Source organism: Oryza glaberrima, chromosome 6 (assembly GCF_000147395.1).
Source record: "Oryza glaberrima chromosome 6, OglaRS2, whole genome shotgun sequence".
Lineage (NCBI taxonomy): Eukaryota > Viridiplantae > Streptophyta > Magnoliopsida > Poales > Poaceae > Oryza > Oryza glaberrima.
This window is the reverse complement of record NC_068331.1, coordinates 2619631-2647561: the sequence shown is the minus strand read 5'-3', so window position 1 is coordinate 2647561 and position 27931 is coordinate 2619631. Positions and strand designations below refer to the sequence as shown.

The following is a 27931-nucleotide window of genomic DNA, read 5'->3' as shown; positions in this document are numbered from 1 at the left end:
CCATACAGATCAAACTTTGACGTTCAGTGTCCATCGATTTATTTGACCATGATCAGCCCAACTACCAAAAAACTTCACTTTCTCAGTAGTCAATAGATAAACTTGGATTCCATTAGGAATCCAGAAATGACACAAAGGTACTCTTCACTGGATCAATGACACATTTCAATTTTTTCCATAAGACATATTTCATTTTTTTTTCCATAAGGCTCAAATGAATACTAGTAAAAGTTCCACCGGCAGATTCCAGATAATTACACAAACTTAATAAACCGATTACATATAACTAAAACATAATAATACTCTAATATAGATGTTCCAGACAGGCCTCACAACTTCGCCAATAAAACCACGGGTAACATATACCAGCAACGAAACCTCACCCGTGCACAACCAACCAATAATTTCCTGGGCAGTTCAACGCAAAATACTGCATCAACAAAATAACAAACAGCTCACGTGGCGCTGTGAACCACAACAGTTCTACTGCTGCTTGCAATCTGCTGGTTGATCAGCACCTCCTTGTGCCCCGCCCTTCGATGGTAGCTGGTGGAGAATGTACCATGAGCTATAAGATTATAACACTCGAAGCAAGGAAAATTGATGTCAAGTCGTTTAAGGTTGGTGTAAAGCATGTACCTTTGGTTTGCCTGCCGACTGTCCAGACAATCAAAAAAGCAATGTATTAGAAACTGGCTAAATAGGAGAATGATGCTACAGAAATAGGTTCTATGACATAGTGAAGTTACCTTCTTCTTTGGCTTGCTTTTTTCTTCCTCATCGTCTTCGTCTTCATCCTCATCCTCTTCTTCCTCCTCCTCATCTTCATCATCGTCTTCATCATCTTCTTCATCATCCTCCATATCGTCAAAATCCTCGGCTTGCACAGCCTCACCAGTAAACCAGGAAACAGCATGTGGGATGATCTTATCCCTTATGGTGGTCCTATAAGTAATTTCCGACCAAAAATATCATCAGAATAGCCATAAGAGCTTATCAACATGACGGATAGAACATTAGTATGTGGCAGGCAATGACTAGTACTTACCCAATGTCATAATCATGTTCCATTTGACCCTGAAGCTCATCAGCCTATCATAAATTGAAGGAACAAGTTTACTACCAAAGCACACCAAATATGATATCATTGAACAAATGCATGTCAAATATCAAAATAGAACATACAGTGTCTTCATCAATGTCCTCATCATCATCGGGTACTTGCGGGGGACTGAAAAAGTTGAAGAAGCTCTCACAGACTTCAGTTTTGGTAATAGGCTTTGCATTCTTTGAACCTTTCTTGGGTTTCTTTTTTAGAATCTTCTGTGTCAGGTTTTTACCAGGATACCACTCAATTTCAGTCCTGCAGTGCACATAACATGCCAACATGGTTAGTTTTAACAACACGTGCAGTTATAGGTTTCAACAGAGGATGAAACAACTTACCCAATTGCTTTCTCCAAAATTGGTTCATCTTCATCAACCATGTGGTACGTTTTTGTTAGGACAGAGTTCTTGAAGAAAGGGTTCGTATCAAAGAAAAAATCCAGCTTGAAACCCTTAGGATCGTCAATTCTAGCCCACTTGATATCTTTCAGATATTTCAAAGCAGGCTCGTCACGCTCTTGGATCTAATAAAGCAATAACACAATCAACAATTACTGCAATGCACCTAAAAAACAACACAAAAGTAAACCATACTATACCTCCTCAGAAAGCACTTCATTTGTTTTCATAGCAGTAAGCCAAAAATCTGGGACTCCTTTAGCTGAAAAAAAATGGTTTAATCATAAATCAGAATGTGAAACATTCACCAACAGATAAAATTAAACTTGATTTGGTACCATCTGCATCTTTACCCTCAGCAGCATTTTCACTGGCTGGTTCGTCATTTCCACCATCAACCTCAACAACTCCATTTACTATGTTATACCTCTGGAAAACAGGAAAAGGGGCAGGGGTTCAGTAACTGTCACAAAAGAAAATAACAAAAGGAATACTGTTCACATATTTAACATAAAGAACAAGTATACCTTTGTGTACAAGGGTTCATAAAGCTTCTGGTACTTCGCTTCAAGCGCAGCTCTCTCTTCAAAGAATTTTAACTCGATTTCATCATGCTGGCCCTGGATTAGTATAGTGAAGAAAAAGTTGGATCTTTGAAGCAATTACAACACATGGATTAGATGTGAATTTTATGTAGAGCACTGTTCGAATTTGGTCCATTATGCTGGAAATGGTATGAAACAAAACTTTCTCGAGCAATTCATCATGAATATGGCAGATGCAGAATAAAATACAAATAGAAGAAACAGGTCACAGCTTTGACTGCACAAAAATAAAAACAGGGAAATGGAAGGCCAGGAATAAAGCAGCATGCCTGGAACTACCCAATTTTAGTAACGGATGAATCAAAGCAGTACCAACTACCAATAAGCTAACACAGAAAGCAAATAAAGTTTAAATCACATTATCCAATAGTTGACAGGCAAAATGTCTATGGTTCTAAAGCATACTACTACATAAACATTATCCATACTCTTTCCAAGACTATAAAACATAAAAACTTGGACCAGTCTCCTCCCTGAGGGGATGACATTGCATTAGGTGCTTTCTATGTTTCAACATAGAGATTTGAATGATATATCAAAGCTTGTTGCTTAGGTCATGTGAGAGTTCACATATCAAATTCCAAGACTAAATCCCCGTACAATAGGTAATAGTCATAGCAGCATTAAGTCTGTATATACCATATAAAGCTGTAAAGACCTTCATAGTGGCATATAACAATAGACAACTACCCTGCATAGACGTCTAACAGCAGATATTATGTTCATATTTGACTACCTGACCTACTTTCCCTTCTCATTAAAAAGATCTAGTGCCCTTTATTCCCTTACTAGACCAAAGGGAAGTTCAACACACAAAAAGTATGAATAGGTTGTTTGGATTTCATGGTAGAAGTGGGATAGAGATGGAGGGTTAGGAAGGAGGACTTGGTGAAAGGAAGATAGCTGGGATAAGCCTAAACCATATCCTAATCCCAATCCTACTGTTCTACCAATATGACCCCTTATAAGGAATATCTTTACTTATTCAATTCAAAAGGAGAATTCCATTATCAACATCACTCTTGAATTATTGTCATATCCAACAGAAGTTCCATAAATTTAAAGAGATAAAATTTTACAGCATAGATAAAGCATATTGATATCCTCCAAGATGATGAACAGGTCATTCTGATGTTACCCATCAGCTACTACCACAACCAAACAAATGGTGACTATTGAACATCTTTGAATAGGCCAGAGATAAATATTCGACACCTGACAGACATAATAAAGCCTGATTACCATCATCTAGCTCCTTCCTTAACATGAATATTACATATACGTAATGCTCAGAACTTTTTTTTGGCTAAAACTATTTTTCCTTACAGAATCTATACTCCTTTAAAAGTCCCTAGTGGTGGTGCCAGTGAATCTGCCACCCACCACCAATTGGCTCCTGATATCTTTTGATATTATGGAATAGTCCAAATATTCGGTTCAAACAAGTAAACAAGTGATACTAACATATTTGACAATGTTTTAATATCTATTACATATTATAATTATACTTTCTTTTATCCATAGCAAAGCATGGGTGTTTTTTCTAGTCATTACAAAATTAAGGAGCACTAATAAAAAAGCAGCAGTACAGATAAGGCTGACTAATGAGATCCTTACAAATCAGTGCCTACCAGAAGCTAAATCTAACAGCTATACCATTGATTATAATATTCTAACACAACAACATCTGGCAAAGTATTCACATTAGAAACGGGAAAATTAGTGGCAAGGAAATTCCATGCCCACCTGGATCTCCCTCAAATATTCGACACGCTTCCTGACATTGGGGGAGAGCGCCTCAAGCACGTCCGTGTGCTGACCCGCCAAGCTCTGCAGCTTATCCTGCAACCGAATCAGACCACACGGGATGAGAAAAACTAACAGGTACCAAAAATCAACCAACCACGCCCCCCGCTCCCGAATCGAATAGCGCCTCAAAATCGATCCAAATCGACTCACCTTCAGGGCATTGACGAGGCCGGCGCGGTCCTCGGCGCTGAGAGCTGCGGCCAAAACACGGATCGATCAGGAAACAAATAAAGGAGACGACAGGATAAGACCCCGCGAGCGCGTGAGCTTACCGGCGGCGGCGGCGGGCAGCGAGGCGTTGAGGTCGGAGAGGTCGAGGTTCTCCTTGTCGCCGCCCATCGCCGGGAGCTCTTCGTCCGCCGCCGATGGGATGCGCCGCCGAGGAGGGGAAGCCCTAGGAAGGAAGGAAGAGAGAAAGCGAAGGGAGAGAGAGAGAGAGAGAAAGGGGAAGCCACTAAACCCTAGCCTCCTTTGGGTATAAGAAGCATCTCTCGCGCGAGATGTCCGTGACTCTCTTTTCGTTTACACCCCCGGGTTTCCCTGATAATACTTCCAGGAAAGTACCTCTCCCTGACGTGGGCTTAGATTTAAAACTTCGAAAGATGAAGGGCTCTCCTGAAATGAGCCGCACTCCCCGTTTCGGCCCAACCTTAATGTGGGCTGCACGCGAGCGTCTGTCCCCGTTCCGGCCCAACTTTGAGTGGGCCGCTCGTCCTGAATCGCCACGTGGCATCAGTCCCAGCCGTTGGATCGTGGAGCAGTGGCTCGGATCGTCTGCTACAGCATGAGCAGCGGAGGATTCGGATCCACTGGTTCCATTCCTCCTCGTCGTCTCCAGCTCGCGGCGGCGGCGGCGGCGATTGGCTTGTGCTCTCTCCGGCGACCGCGCCTCCTTCCCTCCACGGTGACCTCCTTCCGGCGAAGCACTGCCTCTCTCGTAGTCTCAGTTCTCCTCCTACGTTCTACTGGACTTGTGCTGCGAGGGGAGATCTACCAATCTGGGCGTGGATTGGTCTGTTTCTTCTGGTGACAAACCTTAAGCTTGCTCGGATTTGTTCGGTGAGTTTTCTTTTGGTTTGTTCTGTTCTAATGGTGTTAGATGTTCTTAGGAAGTTGGATAGCTAAAGAAAATAGGAGAAATTGGCTGGCAATGTAGGAGATTTAAGTAGTTCGGCGTGGAATCTTGACCGAGGAGCAAAACCCAATCTTGCTAATTTCACATAGGGCGTCATGAATAAACGAGTTTAAACGATTTTATGTAGCAAACATGAACTATAATTTCAACTGATTGCTTTAGTTCTATCCTGTTCATCCTTCTTCCTCCAAGGAGTATTTTTTCTTTCCCAGTTTGTCACTACTAGCAGACCTGTAGTCCATCCTCTTGTATTCCCAATGCATTTAGTCTTACCAGTTAATACCCTTTATATCAGTAACATGAGCATTATCCAAGAAATTGTGTTCAGTTTTTATTTTCTTTAAGTGTTAGCTCAGTTAATTATTCTTTTAAGCGGTAACTTGCTTAATTTTTTTTGTCTCTAGACATTCATCCGAGTTTTGGCCTTGCAGCAGCTATCCACTGGCTTTTGCAGTTATCTACTTGTAGCTGCACGTTTGAATATATTTTTTTGAATATATACGGATGAAAAAAAATCAACACGACAATGAAAAGAGAACTCTTTTCTAGTGAAAATGTTCTGTTTTTACAACAATGCCAATTATCTGTGGTCATTCTTAAGTAATTGCTAAAGAACATAAAACATCACATATATAACTAACAACTTCCTCTTAATCCATATGTTTTACAGCCATTGTCATTTCGACATTTCCCTTGATCATTTTAAACTTTTAAGTAATTGCTGAAGAATAAAACATAATTCATATGTCACTTTCTCCAAATCTATTTCAGAGGGCAACACTTGCAATTAATCTGTTCTGAAGTTTCTCATTTACGTGTTTACTCCCAAGGAATTATTCCATTGAAGTATCATTGTCTAGCTTTGCTATTTAGCCAGGAAATGCATTCAATCCTTTATTCTCTTTGAGTGATTCCTGTGAGTTCAGCTGGCCATACATGGGATAAAATGCTTAAGAGCTTATGAGTTGTGTGTGGATACCCGAAGAAACAAACATGGTATTGAATATGGAAATATGCTAGCCTGGTTCGTTTTAAACTAAAATGATATTGAATGTGGAGATATGCGCCTGGTTCATTTAAAAAAAAAAGTTCTAGTCCTATTGGTTTCACAGTCATTACTATTTTCCTTAATCATTTGAAGTAATTGTTGGGGAATAGGAAAATAAATCCTCACATATAACTTTCTCTAAATCTAATTCATAAGGGTCGCATTTTCACTTAATTTGTTCCATATTTGCTCTTGTTTTTTTGTTAATCGCTTCAGGAACAATACCATGGAGGTGAGACCAATGGTTGCTTTGCGTGCTGCCCTAGTTGGTGGGGTAGCAGCATTTGCGAAGATTGGTGCGGCGATGAAAGCTGCAGGAGGTGCGAAGGTTGGTGCAGCGGCTGCAGCAATGACAGCTGCAGCAACAGCTGCTATATCTAGCAAAGACACAAACAAAGATAATCCGAAGACTGAAACAAAATGATATGTGCCTTACTTAGTGGAGAAACCCTGTATGGAAATGCCTCTCCAGAGCTTTTTTTTTTTTCCTGAATTGCACTTCCACCATCGCTGAAGAGTTGTATAAGCTAATTGCGACATCTGAAATGATGTCATAATAAGCAACTAGATGATCAACTTTCAGCTTACATGAGAAAGTTATGATCATGGTGTTTTTTTTAAAAAAAAACTTGAGAATAAGCATGACAATAATGTGCACTTCCCCTACTGTTGTTGATGATATGATAACGTCCAATAGTTTCTCTGATAATAGGCCCACAGGTTCTATGAAGCTGACCATAACGGTGTTTATAATGGATGATTATCCTGTGTTCTATGGAGGTGTTTTTAGACATCCTATGGAACATGGGCCATCCTCTAGAATGGAGAAGTTTTAGAAATCCTTTGGAACACAGGATTTTTTTTTGGAGGAGTTTCATGGGAACTGAATTGTTGGGTGAATATCCTGTAAAATTCATGCATTCCAAAATAACATGCCCTTAAAAGTTTACTTCAGTGAATTAAACTGTCCCGCAAAAAATATGTTGGGGGTAGCAGATAATACAACAACTTCACTTCTGGTTCTACTACTATATAACTTTCCTTGTACTTCGCAAACGAAAATTTCCAATTTTTGGGGGTAAGTTTTGCAAAACGAAACACTGGGCCTTTTTATATTACTGGACCTCCTTATGGGCCTAAAAGAGAATTCGCCTATGGCCCAATTGCATTTGCAGGCTTCCGTTTTCTCTTCTCGCCGGCGGCAGCGGCAGTCACCCACCACCCAGTCTCCCGCCGTTCCCCCTCCAGTCTCCGCCTCTCCGCCGCCCAAACCAAACCCCAAAAATGGCGTCGCCTCCCTCTCCCCTCGAAGCCATCGCCCGCCTCCTCACCGACCTAGCCCGCCGCCGCAGTCACCCCCCTCCCGGAGGCGGCCGCTCCGGTGACTCCCTCGCCGCCTCCGTCTCCTCCCTCGCGACCGCCCTCAACCCCCACGGCGGCGGCGCCTCCTCCTCCTCCTCGTCCGGGACTAGGGTTCTCGACGCGGTGCTCTCCCTCATGTGCTTCGATCCAATGGAGGTAACGACTTAGTTTAGTCTCTCTCCTTCTCCCATTGCTGCGGTTTCCATGGTCTTCTGGTAACCCTCGTGCGGTTGTGCTGATTGGGATGGAGTGGTGTGGTGTGGTGTGGCGCAGGTGGATAGGGCTCGCGTCGATTGCCTTGTCCGCACCACCGTCTCCGCGCTCTCTGCGTCGGTGTCGTGTCGAGTGGATCATATCGATGGCGCCGAGATGCTCACTGTCGGGAGCTCCGTCGCTCCAGGGGATTGCCGTGAACTGGTCCACTCGTGCGCTGCCCTCCTGGAGAAACTGGGGGATCCTGATGGTGAGATGTGGTTTTGTTTCTGTATTTGCAGCATCCAACTATTTGCAAATTGCAATGTGGTGTGCCACCTTAGGAAAGTCATGTGTGTGACCCTCTGACTGCGAAATGATGTTCAGTTTATTGTCTTAGCGAGTTAATTTTTGATCGTTTGTGTTCCTTCTTGTGCAGTCGCAGACCACTCCTATGATCTCTTGTATGCAGTTGTGAAAGCGGCATTGTTATCCCCTCGTTACCGGTGTCTCTTTCCTTTGCCGTACTATAGAGAAGATGAAGATAGTACCTGTGATATGGGGACCATTTCTTCAGTGTTAACGAGGCATCCAACTTATCAAGTGCTTCCTAATGATTACACGATCCACCTGAGGTAAAAGTCGTAATGATTACACAATCCCCCTGAGGTAAAAATGTGTCAGTTACATATGGATTTATCATGTCGACATATAGTTTTCAGGTGTGTACCTTGCCACCGTGCCGCCTTGAGAAAATCACGCGAGTTAATAAAGCCTAGCAGTCGTGTATTTGTTAATTACAGAAGGATGTAAGGAATCATAAATTCAGAATGTATTGATGTTGTACTGTCCCCCAATGTGTTTGAATACGTGCAATTTCTTGGCCGCGAGCATGTTGTAGCCTGTAGGAATATGAAAAATTGCTTGGCCGCAAGCATGTTGTAGCAACATGGAAATAAATGCTAAAGTAAAATGGTACTTCAGAAGTTTTTGGAAACTTCTCAAAAGTTAGTGATTTGTTCAGCTTATACAATACAATCACCTTTGTTTTGTCCTCTCCCTTCAAACTTATTGGCGGTTTTAATTTTTACGTAATCTTTTATATATATATTTTTGGAGACAGAGAAGCGAATACACTCCCTCTTTTCCTTTACTGGAAAAGATGCACAGCTACAGAGTACAATACAGAAGTTAAAGCATAAAAGCTACCAAAAAAAAAAAACAAAAACAAAGAGGCTTTCACTGTTATTTGACAATGCCATCCAATTGCCATAATAGTGAAGCATTTTCTAGTTAACTAAACATCTAGCATTTGGAACAGAAGTAAAACTTTACCCAGCAGGGTACCCAAACACAGCAGCAAACAACCAGGGAGACCATTTGTTGCAGGGTACATGCATCACTGTATAAAAACAACCAGGCATAAATATAAATCTGTTATATTTATTCTTTATGAAAGCGGTAATTTATTTTGTTCTGTTACCTTTGAAATCTTCCTGCTACTTCTTCTATATATATATCTTATATATTAACATAGTGTCTTCTTTTTGTGGTAGGATCCTTTTATGGCATATCGATCCATCGACTCTAAAACATGAATTTTCAGCACTACTACAGGAAGCAATTAGAAGGCCCTTGCTTTGTCTCAGAAAAGAGTTGCATGATCGGATGGCATGGCGTGTGCTTGTAATATGTTTGGTTTGTTCACCACTTACTTTTATGGAGATGAGATCATTATTTCATACTTGGTTTCTTGTGACGTAAGTACGCACTTGAAAACATTCTTAGTAAATGTTTTATACTTTGCTTTGACTCAGTCTTTTGTGCCTCTGTCAGTCAGTTTATCCAAGCATATTTAGTCTGTTATGATTTAAAGATGGTGTGTATCGATCTTATAGTGAGCGAAGTGAAAGCTCATTTTAGAGATGTCAAAAATGACTAAACAAATTTTGAGATGACTACCACCAAGACACCAATGATCTCTTCAGGGCTTGGCTTGGAAATACATGAAAATAAGTAAATGCATGCACAAATTCTATTATTTGTTATTAAATTCAATTAGCAGTTCCTTCCTCAACTTGATACCTCTGGTAGTAAAAATAACAAGAATCTTGATTATTTTATGTTTCGTTGCCTTCCTTAATGGTCTGAATGCTGCTAGTATCGTATAGATTGCCCTATTAATGATGTTAAATTTACATGATTCTGTATATTTGGTTGCTTTTGCCAATGAACTATATGTAACATCCTGAGCTTGTTTTTGTGTTACATATTTATTTATTCTTTTACATATATTATATTATTGTATATCATTTATTAATGCAGGGGTCTGGGTGCTGTTCTAGAACTTCAAACTGCAGTTGTGTCATCAGTATTAGATGTACTTTTTGAGCCAATGGCATGGGGAATATCCATGGAACTGGGGCAGAAACTTCCCTTTTCATATGATTACTTCCCACACCAACATATTGACTTGCTTGCAATACTAACTGGGCCTCTATCATGTAGAAAATTTGTGGATCTAACCTCATATATTGACTCACAATCACATTCATCTAAGGGATCAGTAAAATACAATTCTTCTTGGTACGCTTGTTCAACAAACAAACATGACTACAAGGATTTTTAGCATTTTGTGCAGCGCTAAGCTTACAATTGTGGTGCTGGCATGCTGCAGGTCGATGATTGTGAATTTCCCTCTTTGGTTCAATTTTGCAACTGCTTTGCTTTTTCATCGGGAAGGTTCACACGGCTATTTATCAGAAGCATTATCCATGGAAATAATTTCTGAATCAATTCGAGATGTCAATCTTGCTCACAGGGCAGCCATGTACCTTTCTTGGGTGTTATGCCCCTCTAATGAAGATCAACGCCAGATTTTGGCTGGGAATATTTTGGAGTTATCACATTCTTGGGCCAGGAACAACAAAAAGGGCCCTAGCCATGTCCACCATACTAGTACTGTAAATCATAGGAGGAAACTAAGAATACCGACAGTGGGGGATACAGAGAAGCTACATTTGTCAACCAACCCTGTCAGTTCCCTGATTAAAGAATTTGATGATCGCTGTGTGAAGTTCTGTAGCAAAACTGCTAATAGTCAAGTGCAAGATGAAGAACTATCAGACCTTCCTATACACTTTAATTTTCTGCATTTATGGATTCCTTTAGGAATATTGCTCGTGTCCTCTAGTTTTGTTAATGATCAGGACTGCGATATGCTTCTGCACTACTCAAGCACTGGACAGGTTCTGGAGTCAAATGAGGTGCAGAGAAAAACAAAAGATCATATCTGTAATGATAGTTTTTCAGCTAGTTGCAAAGGTTTTACTGAAACATGGGCTTCAGCTGGTGCATCTCTCGTCTTCGGGTGGCTTGACCTTATTATCAATATGTCTGCAGTGATCTTTGAACGTGAAGATATATGCGATCATTTTGTCAGTCAACTCAAAAGCAAGACAAACCCATACTTGCTCAAATGTTTATATTCATTGCTTGAAGTGCTGGATGAGGCAAGTCAAAGAGATTTTCTGGTTGATCTTCATGATAGGTTGCTGAACTGGAATAAGAAAGGGCAAAGTTTTGATGGCTTTGAGGCATTTGAAGACATTATCCTTCGTATGAACAAGAAGTTTCATTTTAGAACATAGGCTCTTTTGCCCGGGCAGAAATGAACAAACTCTTTTGCCCGGCTGGCAAAGAACGCCAGAAGAATTTATTACAACTGACAAGTGCAACAAGAAGAACAGGAGCAAAAAGGTTGTTGGATGCTGGGCTCAGTGGCCCCAACCACAGGGGCTACATCATTGATGAATAAAACTGTCCTTGGTTTTTACCTTAAGTACTGATGGCACCTCCTAACTCATATAGCAGGGCACATAATGCAGGCATGCACATTGAATGCGTTCAGATATGATTTGATGTAACTGCGGAATGTGTTCTCCTTTTGGCTGTCAAGTTGGATATATGGGCTTTTGACCATTTCCTCCCTGAATGGTGGTAGGTCTTATTTTTTTTGCAAGCACTACAACAAATTCTGATTACTCTTAGTACTCGATAATGTAAAGTAATATCTGCTGGTTCTAGATAGTGTAAAATAGCAACTGTGGAACATACTAGGGCGGTCGGTCAAGAAAACTACTACTCATACCACCTTAAATTGCAAAATGCAAATATAACTATATAAGTTTCTGCTGTCATTTTCTCTTTGTCGTAATGTGGCTAGTTTGTGAGCACTACTTTATTTAATGAAGTTAAATATCATGAACTAAAAACGTGGATGGCTGCTGGATATTATATTTAGGTCTAAGTCATTTTTATATGATGTGTTAATCGGAGAAATCTAATAAAATTTCTGCTTTTGTACCATGTCTGGTACTCTTGATGACTATAATTGCCACAGTGTCGTGGGGTTACTACATTGGTTCTCGATCTGTGTCCAGTTCAAATAATAGGACCTTTAATGGATGTTGCATTATTGAATATGGTGTGCTGCACATACTTTTTAGCCTTTGGGACATCACCTCGTGGATGAAATGACAACCAACTCTTAGGAAGATCGAGATCAATATTGATGGCTTGACCATTCTGGATTCTGGACAAGCTAGTGCTTGGGTTGTTGTTCACGGTGTGCAAGGGAAAATTGCTGCTTTCTTATTGACAATTATTATTTCACTGATGGTATACATGCCATGAAGGATTAAATCTCTTAAAAAATGTTTCCAGTGGCTGGTCATTCTTGTACTTACTGCATGATGATGGGTTCCCCACATCATCTGCTCTGGACGACTGTACCAGTATTGCTGTGTTGATCCGTGCGTGAAGATTGAAAAGCAAAGGATCAAAATAGTGTGATCTCTTCTTGACCTGGTTTCACATGGTGGAGATGTGCACTGTGCAGAGAACAGCATTCCGGATAGCTCCTCAAGCTGTCTGAAGCGCTTACTAACTTGAAGGTTGCAATGCTTCTGTTGATGGGTAATGAATCTCTCCCAAAACATAGTTTTCCTTTGACCTTTTGCTACTGTCAGGTGCTCAATTTTTCATGTTAATTGGGATTAAATCCATTCCAGAAGCACCAGCAGATGATTTGCAGGTACGCTTTTTTTCCTTGTTAGTTTGAGAAATTTCTAAGGCATAGATCGGTTTTTGTTAAAGACGTGAGGATCAATTTCAGCCGCTGGCCCTGATGTATGCGCACATCAGTTCATTTCATGGGATTTGGTGGTGGATTGGATGGATATCTTTGGCGGAGAAGCTGGAATAGTTATCTTATGGGCGATTGGTGATATACAGCTTTGCGCTCTGTTTAACTTTTATTTAATGTGTCAACCAAACAAAGTGCGGCCAAGAATCAAAATTGTCGGGTCAACTACGTACTTCGGAAAACCGGCTGGTACACTATTCTATTTATAACATTTGCTCTTGCTCCTGAACTACTTAAAGCATTATAACCATCTCCTTAATTGGCAAACGATTTGACTTCTTTTCTGTTAAGATCATTACAGCATGTTCTGAGAGCTGCTAGTCTGGGTAGGAAAAAATCTTAATAAAAATGAAGAAGAAAAAAAAGAGTAGAGTAACACTGTTCGTCATTCATACTTAGTTGGATGACATGTTTTAAGTTGGATTTAACTTGCAGTTATGCAGGTCAGTAGGAGACTGACGCACATATTTATAGAAACAAACTATATTGTTTGTATATGCGAATGGATCACTGGAGAACACTTTTTCTTAGGTTGAAAACACAACACAACCTTCGAAACTAATTGATGATGAACTGTAGCGCCTTCATGCACCTGCCATGGTAGTTCAGAGTTCAGAGTCAGACCGAGTGAGTTAGGTAACTAGGCTTATCCCTGCCGATATCGTGGACTCGGCGATGACAAGATTGGCCGCCTCTGAAGGGTGCACACCGTCGAAGTACACGAAGTCGCTGGCGTTGCGGCACAACCCCGCCGTCGCCGGGTTGCAGAGGTAGACCCTCGTCTTCCTTGTCCCTGTCTGGCAGCAAGTCTTCCTCGCCTCCAAGAAGCCTAATCATTTTTTAATTGAATGTGTGATCAACACGCATGATGAACTCTCATCAATTATTAATCGTACGACCATCCGATCACTTGACCTTGTTTCTATTACCTTGCGATGCAGGTGACTCGGACATGTTTTGGAGCGGTGTGTAGATGTCGAAGATGGCGATCTTGAGGTCGGAATGCTTCTTCGCCAGCGCTTCGACAGTGATGTTCAGCTTGTTGTTGAAGGTCTCAGCATCGCCGTTGAGCCTCTCCACGCACCCGCTGCGGCCCTTGCCATACAGCCTGATTGTGGCAGGCAGACAGCCCAGCGGCGGCAGAGACGTGACACCAATCCGCCGCGCCCCCAACCTATACAACTCCTGCACCCACAGCACAAGCTATCGTCACAAGTCCATACACACAGCTCGCTGCCAGAGTGCCGGTGCAACGCATGCAGTTGTAGAGAAGCTGAGACGATGAAGGCGGTGGCAGCGTACTGACGTTGGCGAAGCCGGAGAAGATGCTGATGAGGAGGTCGCAGTAACTGTTGACGTTGTAGCGGCTTGACAACGAGGCGTTGTGGTAGTAGTTCTGGATGAAATCGCCGGTCCCTGTGCTGACGATATACAGCGCGTCGGACAGGATGGCGGTGGCATTCTTCTGGCCGATCAACGCCGCAAGCTTGGACTGGTACTCCTTGTAGTACTTGAGCTGCTGCGTCAAAGTAATTGCATCCTACAAAGAAAGGTATGCATTTGACCATTTGTCATTTGTCACCTCACCAAAAATAGGAACCTTAGCTTGTACTCCCTCCATATTCGTAAAGGAAGTCGTTTTGGACAGCGACACGGTCTGCAAAACATAACTTTGACTTATTGTTTCTATAAAAATATTTATTAAAAAGTGATATATGTATACTTTTATGAAAGTATTTTTCAAGACAAATATATTCATATAATTTTTATATTTTTAAACAACAACTTGAGAGTTATTCATAATTTATATATTTCCAATGTTTGACTTAAATATTATCCTAAACGACTTTCTTTACGAGCTTTATGAGTACGGAGGGAGTAGCTAATAAGTTAAACTAATTAAGTAAACACTTGTAGCTCTCTATCTATATACGTAGCTTTATGTTTCACTAAAAAAAAGTATCTATTTATGTGTAGCTTGCTGGGACAAGTTATTTATGTACTCACATACATGGCGGCCGTGTCGTCATGGTAGCTGGACGCCGCGGAGGCAAAGTTGGCGCCAAGGAGAAGGTTATCCCCCTTCGCCTGCGGGCTAAGGTACGGTGGTGCATAGCTCTCAAAGCCAAGCGTTTCAGCTGCATCATATCATTTTTTAACCAAAATATATAATTGCAACTTTGCAAAAATAGCATGCAGGTAACTATGGTCTATGTGTACTCGTGTGTGAAGTTAACAACCGGTGATGTCGGTGACGATCTTGCCGTCGGAGAACCTCCCTGTCGGCTTACGGCGGCTGCCGAAGTTCACCCCATAAGGCACGTAGTTGGCCTTGAAGACGGCACCAGGCAGGTAGTTGTTGTTGCCAACGTCGACGGTCGAGTCACCGAACGAGATCACCGCCGGCACGATCTGCGCCTGGACGGTGCCGCCACCGCCGCCGTCCATCGCCGGCGAGAGTATCAGCAAAGACATAGCCAGCAGCGTAAGCCTCAGTTGTGCCATATTGTTCTCCTAATCAGTGTATCCTATTAGCTAGGTAGCTTTAGCTTAGCTGTGGATGGCACGTAACCAAGCACACTTATATAAGACTAAAAGTGGTAATATACCATAATACTTCTTCCGTTTCACAATGTAAGTCAGTCTAGCATTGCATCAATATAAATGTGGGAAATGCTAGAATGACTTACATTGTGAAACGGATTGAGTATGATGCGAGAGATTTTGTTGTATTTTTCGTAGGAAACCCAACATTTAAGATGGTGCGAGCTACCTGTGCCGACACGACGGCTGTTTAATTGTACCACTCATCGATTTGTGCAGTTAAATGCACGGTTGCACTGTGACACCCAACTGTCAACTGCTTAATGGTGACCCAGAATTCATACTCGCAACCCACGGCCCTTGTACTACCAAATAAAGCAGTGCTGATAGCGATACAATAATCATCTCTATCTCTATGCTTTTCACTACGCAGGGAGCAGTCAGCATTCAGCAGGTGCGAGTCGCTACTTGTACTCTGCAATCTCAGGTAAGGATATTCGGTTTTGGTTTCTAATGTTTGGTTTTGGTTTTTAATGGTTGATGTTTTTGAATTCTAAACATATATCTCATCATTCGTCTTGTTTTAAAAAATATGTAGTTATCATCTATTTTGTTTTGATTTATTTGATTATTTAAAAATACTTTTAACATGTCTTATGCTTTTCATCTTTACATAAAATTTATTTTTAAATAACATGAATGTGCAAACGTATGTTCAAAAACTAAATAGGATCAAATACTTAAAAACTATAGGGGATATTTACTTCCAGGCTTGTTCGGATATTTGAGCACAAATGGTTGTCTGGTTGGCACTTGCTAACTGAACCCGTTGTTGGACAGCGGATAACATCCTTTAACCACACAAAACCTGGACAGGAAGACGTGACGATTAACCACCTGCTGATACACATGCATTGCGGTTGAGGCAGGTCATAGTTCCAGACTTCCAGTCCTTCGAGTCTTCGATGGTACTCCCTTAAAACACACACACACACAAGTTGTAACCCCATCGATGTCTTCGCAGTTGTTGGTTAGCTGTTCAGGACACAGATCAACACTACCCAAGTGGATCAAATCAACACATCAGGAACAGTGAAAAAACAGTTCACTTGTTGGTCTGCTTCAGTTTCTGGCACAAGCTTGTTTTCTCATCAGCTTGACACAGGCAAGCAAAAGAAATTGCATGTTCAGACAGATCATGTGAAATCTCTCAGGAAAAAAAAATATGTCACTGATTAGTGATTACTAGCTAGTGTGCATTGATTACAACTAAAAATAATTAAGATAAGAAGATCGATATGTTTAGTCAAAAAAAAAAAGAAGATCGATATGATGCAGAGAGATTAATTACATTATATTAGGAAAAAAAAGATATATTTGCTCAAAGGAATTGTGGAAAAATAATTTATTCTGAAATCCATCTAATTGAAACACCTTCCTCTTTCAAAAGTTAAAAAAAATATATTGCCAATTCTTTTAGTTATATTCTTTTTTTTAATGTTAATAAAAAAGAAGAAAATTCTTTGCGTTAGGGGGAAAGGAAGAACTACTGCACACACGGATCCAACGAGGACCCGCCCTGAGGAAGACGATCGAATCGTGCGCAATCGAGGGTGTGCGATGCGATGGCGAGGCAGGGGATTAAAAAAGAAGGAAGACGGCAGAGGCTGGATATTTAAGTAAAGGGTGAAAAAACTACACACTCCGTATTTTTAATGTATGATGCCGTTGACTTTTCGACCAACGTTTGACCATTCGTTTTATTCAAAAATTTTGTGCAAATATGAAAATATGAAAATATTTATGTCATGCTTAAAGAACATTTGATGATAAACCAAATCACAATAAAATAAATGATAATTACATAAATTTTTTAATAAGACGAATGGTCAAACGTTGGACAAAAATTAACGGTATCATATATTAAAATATAGAGATAGTACATGCTACAGTGTAAGCTTCATGACAGAGATCCAAAGCTTGAGAGGGGGATTTAAAAAAAAAACTTACATATTGCACTTTGAGTTGGGATGGCTAACAACAGCTAGGTTAAACTAGTAGCGCGAGCTCGCACTGCCCAATGTCCTGCATCACCGTGCGTAATTCAGGTTGGTCCATTTGCCTGAAAGTTATTTTATTTCTTTCTAGCCACACATTCCACGAATTAAATTTAAAAATATACTGTTAATTTGGATTTTTCTCAAAAATATTATAATTTTTTTGGCAGAATTATACCGCCGGTCTAGCACAAACATTGTGCAAAAATAACGTAAACGTGACGATATAGACGATCTCGCACGATGACACGAGACCGCACGGTGTCGCGCGATGAAACCGCGCGGTCTCCCGGGATGAAATAGCGAGACCGGTCGGTCTCGCATTACCAGCGAGCGAGTCCGTGCAGTAGGGCTGATCAAAATTGCTTAATTACATTGATTAGCGATTAACTATTAATTAAATGCTAATCAGGGTAATTACTCACTAATTATTATTAGTTAATTGCTAATTAGGTGATTAGTCATTAATTAAGCGGTAGCTCACCAAAGAAGCCGTTCGCTCTCGCTCGTTCCATGTGTGAGACCGTTCGGTCTCGCGCTGTCCCCGTGCGAGACTGCTTGTGTCGTCACGCCCCGTCACTCTCGTGCATGTGCGAGACTGCTCGTGTCGTCACGCCCGATCACTTCAGCGCAACTGATGTGCGAGACGATGTATATTTCTACCAAACAATTTACATCCCGAATATTTTTGAAAAAAAAACGAAACAACAGTATATTTTCAAATTTAATTCCACATTCCACCAGCAGGTTCCGCCGATAGGGTGGGTGATCCGTGCCAATCCCCGTGTGTGGTGGGGTGGTGTTGCGTACGTGCGTGCGCGGTGCGTTCGTTGGGTTTCGCTAATCACTCATGCGAGCCGGCGGAACAGTAGTTGGGTTGTACTTCTAAAACCCAAAATAAATAAATATATTATTATATGTGTCACATCTCATATTAGATTTGTTTATTTTTAGATGGAAGGAGTAACAGTTTGCTTTAAAATTGGCAACCTCTTTGCAAATATGAGCTGAACGCATTTTGATCTTTGATCTAAACTACCAGTTTTTCACGTATAACCGATAAGTAAATTAACTGGATTTTGCTTAATGTTTGAATCGAAGACAGTTTACTTGTTGATGACAACAATAATAAATATCTATCTTCCTTCGATCCCTGGCGCAAACTTATTTTGCATGAGTTTGATGCAGCTAGCTAGTGACACAGCCAAAAAAAAAAAGGAATTAATGATGACAAAACTCATGTGAAATCAAATCTCCTAAAAAAGTTCAGATATATCCTCTCGAGAAGTCCCCAGCTTTTCAACCAGGATTGATATGGTGTACAGTCAAAAGAAAGAAATTTATGTGTGGTAGAGATATACTACCTCTGTTTTTTAATATATAGGTATCTCCACATGTTGAAGCAGCCTCACCTTTTATATATAGAAATAAAATGCATATCAAATTAGTAGCGAACGCAAAAAACATCATTAAGATCAAACTGATGCAGAATAATAGTTAATTCGTTCAGCATATCTCATGCAGCACATACTTGACAAGTACTAGTTGTTCATGCACTAAAACTGATCATTCAGATAACAAGAAGCGACATTATTACTCAGGTCTCAGGCAACTAAAGGAAAATCTCGAACAATCAAAAGCTTCTGATGATAATTACCTAGCTTCAGAGGGGAAAAACCATGAAAGGCACCATCGGCCAAAATGACGTGGCAGCGCCACATTGGTTCTCGACAACAATGGCGTTATCGCTCCAGTTTTCATGTTGAACACACCTGAATCACGAAGAGGATCAACAGATTGATCTGACTTCACATAGTCACACATGAAATAGATGCTGTCCTCTTTGACTTCCTCACATTCTTCTGAAGAGACAGACTTAGAGCAATATTTGCCAATGAAAAGCGCTCTGCGGCCCAATGTGTTGAGCCTTCTCCACTGACAAGGTTGCACAGTGAAGTCTGCCTCAAAGACATCAAACCAGCAAGTGCATGCAGTCTCCAAGAGATCATCACATTTTGCAAATGGGCGTATTTGCATCCAACGCCTGACCAACAGCAATCTACCATCACATTCAACCAGATATCGCCTGATGATATGGTAATCTTCCTTGGATAAAGGTATGTCTTGGGGCCAGATTTGTAATTCTTCCCTAAGTAGTCATTTTTTTCATCGAAGAATATCGGTTGCCACCAGAACTAACAGCGAGATCAAACTTGTATAGCATGAAATCTGGATTAGCAACATAAAGCTTGCCATGACAGAATGCAATGCCAGATATTAGCATCCCTTGCCTACACCCATTGAATGAACCTGAGTTGATTAGTGGCTGGCAAAAGGAAAATAAGGTGTCACGAAAATCTCTGATCAGCACGGCCGCAAGCAGATCTGATGGTGAGTTAAGGGATGCTGGGGGCACCACTGTCATGTGAAACTTGGCATCAGAGAGCAGCTCATTGTGAGGCGCAACTTTCGGTAGGCTAGGTAGCTGAACTGAAGCCTTGGTGAAAGGGTTCATCAAGGAGCAGAGACCATTGTCGTGCACGACAAAGAGCCAATTGTCACAGGAACCATGGCAACAAGCATTGTCCGGAACATCCATGCGGTGGATTTCACCATCGGGAAATCACCATTGCCGAGCGCAAGCCATGGCATTAGAGGAGGAAGCGGCTGAGCCAGCGCGATGTGGCGCCACGGTCGGCACACGGCTCTGAAGCGAATCCGGTCGGCCAAGGAGTGCAGACGGTGGAGCACAATGTCCAGTAGCTCAGGCCGGAGATCTGACCAAGCCGAAGACTGCGCGGTGGCCATGGCACAAGCCTGCAAAAAATTAAGATGATCAAGGTTTCAGTGTTAGCAAAATTTCATGGACAAGATTCAGAATCCCTGCGTTTCTTGTTATCATCAGGAGTAAATCAATTCGCATTGCAATCACACAGAGTAACCAATCAATTTGCAAGAGCACCTGTTCCTACGCGCGCGCGTGTGTGTATATATATATAAATATATATATATATATAAATATATATATATATATATATATATATATATATATATACACATATGTGTATATATATATATATATATATATATATATATATATATATATATACACATATGTGTATATATATATATATATATATATATATGTACACATGTGTATATATATATATATATATATATATACACACATATGTATATGTACATATGTATATATATATATATACATAGTAAATTTGTTTGGTGCTCCATGGTGCCCGGGCACCATTGTTGAAATTGAGTGTGTGTGTCTATATATATATATATATATATATATATATATATAGGAAGCCTATATACTACTCCCAGGAGTAGCTACTCCTATTGTAACCAACGGACACCTGTCCACCTCACATGAATGTTTCGGGTCTCAACCCCCAACGGTTGGAGAGAAAATATCCACTAAACACCACAGAATTTACCTATATATATATATATATATATATATATATATATATATATATATAACCCCGCATGGTGGATGAGACGGGAGTAACTACTCCCGGTAGTAGTATATAATTTTCCTATATATATATATATATATATATATATATATATATATATATATATATATATATATATATATATATATATCGCCCTGTCGCGGGGAGGAAGCTCCGGAGAACGGGGAGATGGGCGCGGCGGCCGGTCGTGGATGGTTGGCTGCAGAGGAAGGGGCCCGGGGAGCCGCCGCCGGCGAGGCCGCGATCGGCGGAGAGGCGTCCGTGGTGATTGGGGAATTTGGGGGGCTGTTCACTTTGATGTCATTTTCAACCTTACCAAATTTTAGTAAAGTTGCCAAAAAAGTGGGTACATTTAGTTTGCTGCCAAATTTTGATAACTATATAAGAAATCCTACCAAAATTTTGACAATAGCTATCAAAATTTTGGCAATACCAAAATTTGGTAAGGTTTTTTTTTCATCAAAGTAAACAGGCCTTGGGTTTCTCGCCAAGGAGCAATAATAATAAATAAATATCGATTTTGCTATATATTTGGCGACAAATTCTTCCCCAAAAATTTGACAGATGTAATTACAGTACAATCGTAGTGTAATTACACTGTAACTATAGTGTAACTTGTATGTAACTTTCAAAAATCTCTCCGTAACATGTTATTTCGGTAAAATGGAGGTCGTGGGAACAAATTCTTTCACATATGTGTGTGCTATGATTTGTTTTCTTCCTCACCAAAACAAATCTTGTAATAGATCTAACGATTCAAAATTATGTGAAACTTACATATAAGTTACAGTGTAATTACATGCAAGTTACAGTATAATTAGATATAAGTTACAGTGTAATTATACTACGATTGTACTATAATTATATCTGTCAAATTTTTAGGAGAAAATTTATCGACAAATGTATAGGTAGTCCCATAAATAAAATAATAAATCGTATAGCTTCATCACATAGGGAGAAGTCGAGAAAGGCCGGGTACGAATAGGAGTAGGCCGTAAGCCCGTATAGGCCCATCTATGGGCTTATTTGTGTATAATGGGCTGCCGTTGAATGGCTAAAGTTCTACTAGTATTGGGGGAAAAGATAATTTCAGAGAAACAGTCTCATCGGTTTATGAATTTTTGAAACAGTTAGGCCCTGTTTGATTTGTAAAGAAAAATAAAAGGAAATTTGTACGTAGGATTCAAACTGTGTAGGAGAATTTCTATTTGGTCGTTTGAAACAAAAGATTGAGACACCAAGAATCATATGAGATCCCTATGGAATGACTCGAGAGCACGAAACATTTTACACCCCCACATAACAGAAGAGCACAAAACCATGTAGGAGTAACTATTACAGAATGATCTACTGAGAACAACATATCATGACAAAACCACCCAATCCACGTCATGGTGCAGGTACGAAAAATCGAAGACAGGCTCCAGACGGATGTCAATTAACGGCCTCATCTTTTTGCTTACATTTATACTTATCAACAAAAAATTAAATTTTCAACCCTTTAAAGTTGATTTTGATGTTTTCTATCGCAGTTTATTTTTCAGCATTTACTTTTAGATCATTAAGAACACGTATATAAAAATTTTATTCACAAATTATTTTTCGTTTGTAAATATGTCGTTTGGCTTATTCCATCCAATGGACTCTGCCAACAACAAAAGGTTCTTGCCCAACTTCCTGGTGTTTGCTACAAGGATAATAGACCACTAGGATCTACTTGTGTTTGAGACCTATGTCTCTGTCGGATTGGGATTCGGTGACATTACTCCGTGACATTCTCGGTGACATTGAGTCACTGACATGTGGGACCCATATGTGCCTGGACCCACATGTCAGTGACTCAATGTCACCGAGAATATCACGGGGGAATGTCACCGAATCCCAGTCCGTCTCTGTCTCATTCTACTAGTCGTCAGTGTCCAAGCCACAGCTGCAAAAGCAAATAATTTTCATTCTCACCAGTATGACACTTCCCTTTCAGCTAAACTTCCTTGAGCTCCTCCAAACTCCAAACCCACGGATCTGATGGCTCCCACAGCAAATGAGCTGAAGAACATAACGCAAGCAACATGATGTGCATCTCATTCCCATCTCCAACTCTTAGGGCCATGAAGATGGAACAAATTTGATAGGCAATAAAGTTTCGAGAAAAAAAAATGTTAGGTGATATGAATGTTTGAATTCAAAAGGAACTTTCCCTACATTATAGGTGTCACTTACTTGCAGGACATGGACTTTTGCTATAAATTTGGAGGGAAAACAAAAGATGAAAATTAACTATAGAAGTTCCAGAGTTCTATGTCTATTTTCCGCTGCTCAGTTGAAGACAGCAAGCGTTCTCCTTACTGTTAAAAGCACCAATGTTCCATACACCTCTTTTGAGCAAACACTGCATTTCCTATAGCATTATATTGGGAATGCCATCGAGTTTCTATGTTTTTTATTTTTCTTCATTCGAGAAAGCAAACATTTGCATACAAGTATCGCAGATGCTCCAACATCATCGAGCGACTTAGATCTGAATGTGTTTCCTTCATCTTACCAAAATCAACCTGATTACATTTACATCTGAACCATCAGTAAAAGTTAATTGACACTTCTCTTATGTTCATGCCAAAACTCTACTATCAGGAGATGCCAAGAAGAGAAATCGTAAATATAACACCTGGAAGCAAGAATACTATCCAACTAAGTTCAAGTTTCAGAGGGGAAAAGCCAAGTTGGACACCATGGACCGCCGTGTACTGCAAGAGGCTCCGCCACTACAGTCTCCGTCAACAATGGCGCCACTGTCCCGTCTCTCATGTTGTACACGCCAGAGTCCAAAAAGGGATCTTCAGGCTTCCCATTCTTGATGTCCTCATGCATGAAGTAGATGCAGTCTTCTTCAGCTCCAGCACTGAGAGACTTGGAGCAGCCCTTGCTAACAAAGAGAGCATGCCCCATCAGTGTATCCACCTTGATCCACCTTCCACAGCCACTGCTCAGGTCTGCGGCTTCAAAGACTTCGAACCGCCGTGTTCGCTTAACAATGCCACTGTCGCTTGGATATATTAGTGGAAGATTGATCCACCGTCGCACCATGAGCAGCCGATCGTTGGACGCGACGAGATACTGCTCCGTCACATACCTTTCGGTGGAGCAAGGGTCAAACCATGATTCCTCGCCTATATCTTTCAGGGTGCTGCTTATGCATCTTATGCCAATCTGCTTAGCATTATCGACTCCAAAGATATAGAGCTCCTCCTGACGTTTCCTTACGTCAGATGTTAGGTAGTAGAGCTTCCCTTGGAAGGATGCAATGTCGACGATGGAGCTAGGGAAATGTGAAAGTGGAGGTGAAAATCCAATAGTGACAATGTCCTTCCAAGTGCGGTTTCCGATCAGCAAAGCGGTGAAGTTATCAGACACCACCGCCTTGTTGATCAGCGGGACAAGTCGTTGCCTATCGGCGGCGAGGTATTTGTACCTGATGAATTTAGGGAGCACGGCGGCGAGGGCGGCGAGAGGGGTCGTTGCCAAGGAGGACGGGTTCATCAGGGAGAGCATGCCGTCCCCGTGCACGATGAGGAGGCCGCTTCCCGTGGAAGCGAGGTGCGTGGCATCGCTTGGGACGGCGGGCAAGCGGTGGGCCGCGCCGTCGGGGAGGGTGATGAAGGCGCCGCCGCGGAGGAGGAGCCACGGGAGCGGCGGCGGAAGAAGATCCAGCTCCACCCGCGCGCTGGAGCGCCATGGGCGGCAGACGGCGCGGAGGCGGACGCGGTCGGCGTGGGACGGCAGGCGGAGGAGCACGAGGCCCAGGAGCTCCGACGGGAGGTCCGGCCATGGGCGTCCACTGCAGGGCTCTGGTGTGGCCATTATTGCCTGGGTTGGCGGAGGCTGATCGTCGGCGTGGAGCTCTACCTTCCGTTTCTTCGAGGGCATAGTCTCGCCGAGTTGTGGGGACAGGTGCATCGCCGGTGGGAGCCGCCGGCGGCGAGGCCGCGATAATCGGCGATCGCCGGCGAGGTTGGGGAATTGGGGTTTCTCGCGTAGGAGGAAATCGTATAGCTGCTCCTGCCTCTTTTTATTTATTTTTTTTTTTGAGAGAGGAAATCGTATAGCTTTCTTATATGGAGAAATCGAGAAAGGCCGAGTACGAGTAGGAGTAGGCCGTAAGCCAGTAACCGGGGCTAGTAGGCCCTAATAGGCCCATCTATGGGTTGGTTTGTGTATAATCTCTCCCGTATACCTTACCAGTTGATTGATCAATGTAGCACATCATGATATGGAGCTACCACGACTCTTTGGTACAAAGAAACAAGGAGTAAACTGTCCAGAATGCCAAATAGCAGAAGAGCACAAAACCATATGAGTAACTACCGAAAGATAATCAGATGAAAACACATCATGATACAACTACAAAACACGATTATAGGGTCCAGACTGATGTCAACGTCCAAGCCATTGCTTCAAAGCAAATTATTTTCTTCCTCAACAGTATGAAAGTTCCTTTCAGCCAAAATATATGTGAATGTTGATTTTCTTTTCAGTTTGCTCTGTAGCTGAACAATTGTCGTTTCCAGTAATGGAAAAGGGGAGCGCTGTGCTCTTCTGTTTCAAAATAAATAAATAAAAATCTGCAATTCATAAAAATCTGACAGTTCCCATAGCAAATGTGCAATGTCCCGCTGAATAAAAAATCGGTGCACTTATACACACCGCACACAAGTTGGAATTTATCTTCTCCTATGGTCATATAGATTGAAGGAATTTTATAGGAAAAAGGAGGATTAAATTCAAAAGGAACTTCCCTACATTAGAGGTGTTTACATTATGAGATTGCACCATCGAGACCCCTACAGGGCAGGAAATTTTGCTATGAAATTTGAAGGGGAAAAAATGAAAATCAATTGGAAGTTTCATAGTTCTTTGTCTACTTTTCCCTGCTCAGTTGAAGACACCAAAGCATTCTCCTAAAATTTTGATGTTAAAAGCACCAATGTTCCAAACACCTCTTTTGAGCTAATACTGAAACACTACACTTTTCCTACAAGCATTATACTGGTAATGGCATTAAGTTCCTACATTTACCCTGTATATGAATTCGTGTTCCTGCATTTGAGAAAGCAAACATTTGCATACAAGTACTGCAAACACATAGCAACAAAACAGTATGCTGCAACATATTTCATTAAGGGACCTAGATCTGATCATCTTTTTCCCTAGTCTTTCCAGAACTCACCTGATTACATCTCAACCATCATTAAAAGTTTAACTGACACTTTTTCCTTATGTTCATGCCAAAACTCTAGAACAGGAGATGCCAATCGCAAATTGATACCTTGAACTCCGGAAGAAAGTATACAGTCCATCTTAGTTTAAGTTTCTGTTGGAAAAAGCCAAGTCGAAAACCATGGACCGTCATGTGCAGCAAGATGCTCTGTCACTGCAGTCTCTGGCATCAATGGCGCAACCATCCCATCTCTCATGTTGTACACGCCAGAGTCCGAAAGAGGATCCTTAGGAATCCTATTCGTGATGCCATCATTCATGAAGTAGATACAGTCTTCTTCAGCTCCGGCAGTGAGTGACTCGGAGCAGCTCTCGCTAACAAAGAGAGAGTGCCCCATCAGTGTATCAACTTTTATCCATCGTCCATGTTCGCTGCTCAGGTCCACCGCCTCAAAGACATCAAATCGGCGAGTCCGCTTGATGCTGCTATCTCTCGGCAGCATGGGCGGCAGATTAAGATTAATCCACCGTGCCACCATGAGCAACCGATCGCCATCCGCGACTAGATATCGATGGAACGTGTACCTGTCGGTGGAGTGAGGGTTGAACCATGCTTCGTCTTCATCGCCCACATCTCTAGGAGTGCTGTGTATGCATTTGACATCAGACACCATGGGCTCCTCATCGCCGACTTCAAGGATGTAGAGCTCCTCCTGACAATTCTCTATATCAAATGTTAGGCAGTAGAGCTTCCCTTGGAAGAGCGCAATGTCGAGGATGTAGCTAGAATCAGGAGGACTCCACTTCACCACTGTATGCGGCTGTCCAGAAGTGATGATGACCTTCGAGCTGTTGAAATAGAAAGCAATGAAGTGTTCAGACACCACCGCCTTGATGATCGGGGTGATTCTCCGTTGACCCAGTTGGAATGCGGTGTCAGGGTATTTGCACTTGATCTCGCCATGAAAGACCGCGGCGAGGTCGGGGAGAGGGGTCGTCGCCGAGGAGGACGGGTTCATCAGGGAGAACATGCCGTCGTTGTGCGCGAGGAGGAGGCCGCTCCCTGTGGGCACAAGGTGCGCGACATCGCCGGGGATGGCCAAGCGGCGGTGGGCTGCGCCGTCGGGGAGGGTGAGGAAGGCGCCGTCCGGGAGGAAGATCCACGGGAGCGGCGGCGGCAGAAGCTTCCGCTCCAGCCGCGCGCTGGAGCGCCAAGGGCGGCAGACGGCGCGGAGGCGGACGCGGTCGCCGTGGGACGGCAGGCGGAGGAGCACGAGGCCCAGGAGCTCCGACGGGAGATCCGGCCACGAGCCACCATTGCATGGTCGCTGTGCGGCCATCGCGCCGGTGGAGGAGATGCTGCAGCGGCGGAGGCCACCCGCAGAGTACACGTCGCCGGCGAGCGATCGAATTGGGGAATTGGGGTTTGGGTTTTTTTTTTCTTTTCTTTTTCTTTTTATTTTTGAGAGAGAGGGTGGATTTGCGGAATTATTCACGGCCCATTTGTTGATTTTCATATGGGCTTGGAAGAGCGGCCGTGCAGTGTGGGCCGGTAGTGCAAACGTCTCATTTTCTTAGAATTTCTCCTCTCTCTTTTTTTTTTTAGCTTAGGTCTTCTTTAATGTTTACAAACTCAGTTCAATTTATACATGATTCAGGGCAAATACATGTCCTATGTTCAAAATTCCAAATTAGGCTTAGCCCTGTGAGTGTTGGTTGGCATGTCTCTTGCCGTATACCTTACCAGTTGATT

General features: G+C 42.0%; 5 protein-coding genes, 2 long non-coding RNA genes and 1 pseudogene across 14 annotated transcripts; 3 read left to right on the top strand and 5 right to left on the bottom strand.

Annotated features, from left to right (window-relative positions):
• Nucleotides 1-222: 222 nt before the first annotated feature.
• On the bottom strand, nucleotides 223-4379 carry LOC127777216 (nucleosome assembly protein 1;1). 2 transcript variants are annotated; one of them, XM_052303773.1, is made up of 12 exons: nucleotides 4193-4379; nucleotides 4071-4114; nucleotides 3858-3953; nucleotides 2034-2126; nucleotides 1845-1935; nucleotides 1707-1768; nucleotides 1447-1631; nucleotides 1186-1363; nucleotides 1049-1092; nucleotides 750-945; nucleotides 640-657; nucleotides 223-546 (listed from the first exon to the last, which is right to left on the bottom strand). In XM_052303773.1, the coding sequence occupies exons 1-12, from the start codon at nucleotides 4257-4259 to the stop codon at nucleotides 484-486; spliced, it is 1137 nt and encodes a 378-aa protein (XP_052159733.1). In that variant the 5' UTR covers nucleotides 4260-4379; the 3' UTR covers nucleotides 223-483. The 2 variants fall into 2 exon arrangements, with proteins under 2 accessions (XP_052159733.1, XP_052159734.1); XM_052303774.1 differs by having other exon boundaries at nucleotides 1860-1935.
• A 348-nt stretch (nucleotides 4380-4727) lies between these two features.
• Nucleotides 4728-6769, top strand: LOC127775850 (uncharacterized). The gene is made up of 2 exons (XR_008018046.1): nucleotides 4728-4979; nucleotides 6320-6769. It is a non-coding gene; the product is annotated as an uncharacterized LOC127775850 (long non-coding RNA).
• Nucleotides 6770-7337: 568 nt separating this feature from the next.
• LOC127777137 (uncharacterized) lies at nucleotides 7338-13442 on the top strand. 7 transcript variants are annotated; one of them, XM_052303672.1, is made up of 9 exons: nucleotides 7338-7621; nucleotides 7739-7928; nucleotides 8097-8292; nucleotides 9214-9417; nucleotides 9983-10243; nucleotides 10335-11416; nucleotides 11531-12752; nucleotides 12834-13052; nucleotides 13299-13442. In XM_052303672.1, the coding sequence occupies exons 1-6, from the start codon at nucleotides 7388-7390 to the stop codon at nucleotides 11305-11307; spliced, it is 2058 nt and encodes a 685-aa protein (XP_052159632.1). In that variant the 5' UTR covers nucleotides 7338-7387; the 3' UTR covers nucleotides 11308-11416; nucleotides 11531-12752; nucleotides 12834-13052; nucleotides 13299-13442. The 7 variants fall into 7 exon arrangements, with proteins under 7 accessions (XP_052159632.1, XP_052159627.1, XP_052159631.1 ...); XM_052303667.1 differs by having other exon boundaries at nucleotides 10335-11656; nucleotides 12383-12752; XM_052303671.1 differs by having other exon boundaries at nucleotides 10335-11656; nucleotides 12166-12752.
• LOC127777138 (GDSL esterase/lipase APG-like) lies at nucleotides 13232-15406 on the bottom strand. Its single transcript, XM_052303674.1, has 5 exons — nucleotides 15104-15406; nucleotides 14871-15001; nucleotides 14170-14403; nucleotides 13793-14048; nucleotides 13232-13692 (listed from the first exon to the last, which is right to left on the bottom strand). Exons 1-5 carry the CDS (start codon nucleotides 15366-15368, stop codon nucleotides 13496-13498), a joined length of 1083 nt encoding a protein of 360 aa, XP_052159634.1. The 5' UTR covers nucleotides 15369-15406; the 3' UTR covers nucleotides 13232-13495.
• On the top strand, nucleotides 13495-15199 carry LOC127777139 (uncharacterized). Its single transcript, XR_008018262.1, has 4 exons — nucleotides 13495-13633; nucleotides 13805-14415; nucleotides 14841-14963; nucleotides 15056-15199. It is a non-coding gene; the product is annotated as an uncharacterized LOC127777139 (long non-coding RNA).
• A 3564-nt stretch (nucleotides 15407-18970) lies between the features above and the next one.
• Nucleotides 18971-20272, bottom strand: LOC127776270 (uncharacterized; annotated as a pseudogene).
• Nucleotides 20273-23488: 3216 nt separating this feature from the next.
• On the bottom strand, nucleotides 23489-25040 carry LOC127777699 (uncharacterized). The gene has a single exon (XM_052304309.1). It carries the CDS (start codon nucleotides 24916-24918, stop codon nucleotides 23659-23661), a length of 1260 nt encoding a protein of 419 aa, XP_052160269.1. The 5' UTR covers nucleotides 24919-25040; the 3' UTR covers nucleotides 23489-23658.
• Nucleotides 25041-25586: 546 nt separating this feature from the next.
• On the bottom strand, nucleotides 25587-27657 carry LOC127775792 (uncharacterized). Its single transcript, XM_052302086.1, has one exon. The coding sequence runs from the start codon at nucleotides 27516-27518 to the stop codon at nucleotides 26325-26327; it is 1194 nt and encodes a 397-aa protein (XP_052158046.1). The 5' UTR covers nucleotides 27519-27657; the 3' UTR covers nucleotides 25587-26324.
• Between the last annotated feature and the right edge of the window lie 274 nt (nucleotides 27658-27931).

Excerpts from the sequence above, each read along its gene's own strand:
- LOC127777699 (XM_052304309.1), bottom strand. The coding sequence starts at position 24,918 with ATGCACCTGTCCCCACAACTCGGCGAGACTATGCCCTCGAAGAAACGG.
- LOC127777137 (XM_052303672.1), top strand. The coding sequence starts at position 7,388 with ATGGCGTCGCCTCCCTCTCCCCTCGAAGCCATCGCCCGCCTCCTCACC. Across the intron at positions 7,622-7,738 it reads TGTGCTTCGATCCAATGGAG|GTGGATAGGGCTCGCGTCGA; the intron begins GTAACGACTTAG and ends GGTGTGGCGCAG. Across the intron at positions 7,929-8,096 it reads GAAACTGGGGGATCCTGATG|TCGCAGACCACTCCTATGAT; the intron begins GTGAGATGTGGT and ends CTTCTTGTGCAG.
- LOC127775792 (XM_052302086.1), bottom strand. The coding sequence starts at position 27,518 with ATGGCCGCACAGCGACCATGCAATGGTGGCTCGTGGCCGGATCTCCCG.
- LOC127777216 (XM_052303773.1), bottom strand. The coding sequence starts at position 4,259 with ATGGGCGGCGACAAGGAGAACCTCGACCTCTCCGACCTCAACGCCTCG. Across the intron at positions 2,127-3,857 it reads AATATTTGAGGGAGATCCAG|GGCCAGCATGATGAAATCGA; the intron begins GTGGGCATGGAA and ends ATACTAATCCAG. Across the intron at positions 1,632-1,706 it reads ATGAAGTGCTTTCTGAGGAG|ATCCAAGAGCGTGACGAGCC; the intron begins GTATAGTATGGT and ends TTGCTTTATTAG.
- LOC127777138 (XM_052303674.1), bottom strand. The coding sequence starts at position 15,368 with ATGGCACAACTGAGGCTTACGCTGCTGGCTATGTCTTTGCTGATACTC. Across the intron at positions 14,404-14,870 it reads ACGACACGGCCGCCATGTAT|GATGCAATTACTTTGACGCA; the intron begins GTGAGTACATAA and ends CTTTCTTTGTAG. Across the intron at positions 13,693-13,792 it reads CGAGTCACCTGCATCGCAAG|GCTTCTTGGAGGCGAGGAAG; the intron begins GTAATAGAAACA and ends AAAAATGATTAG.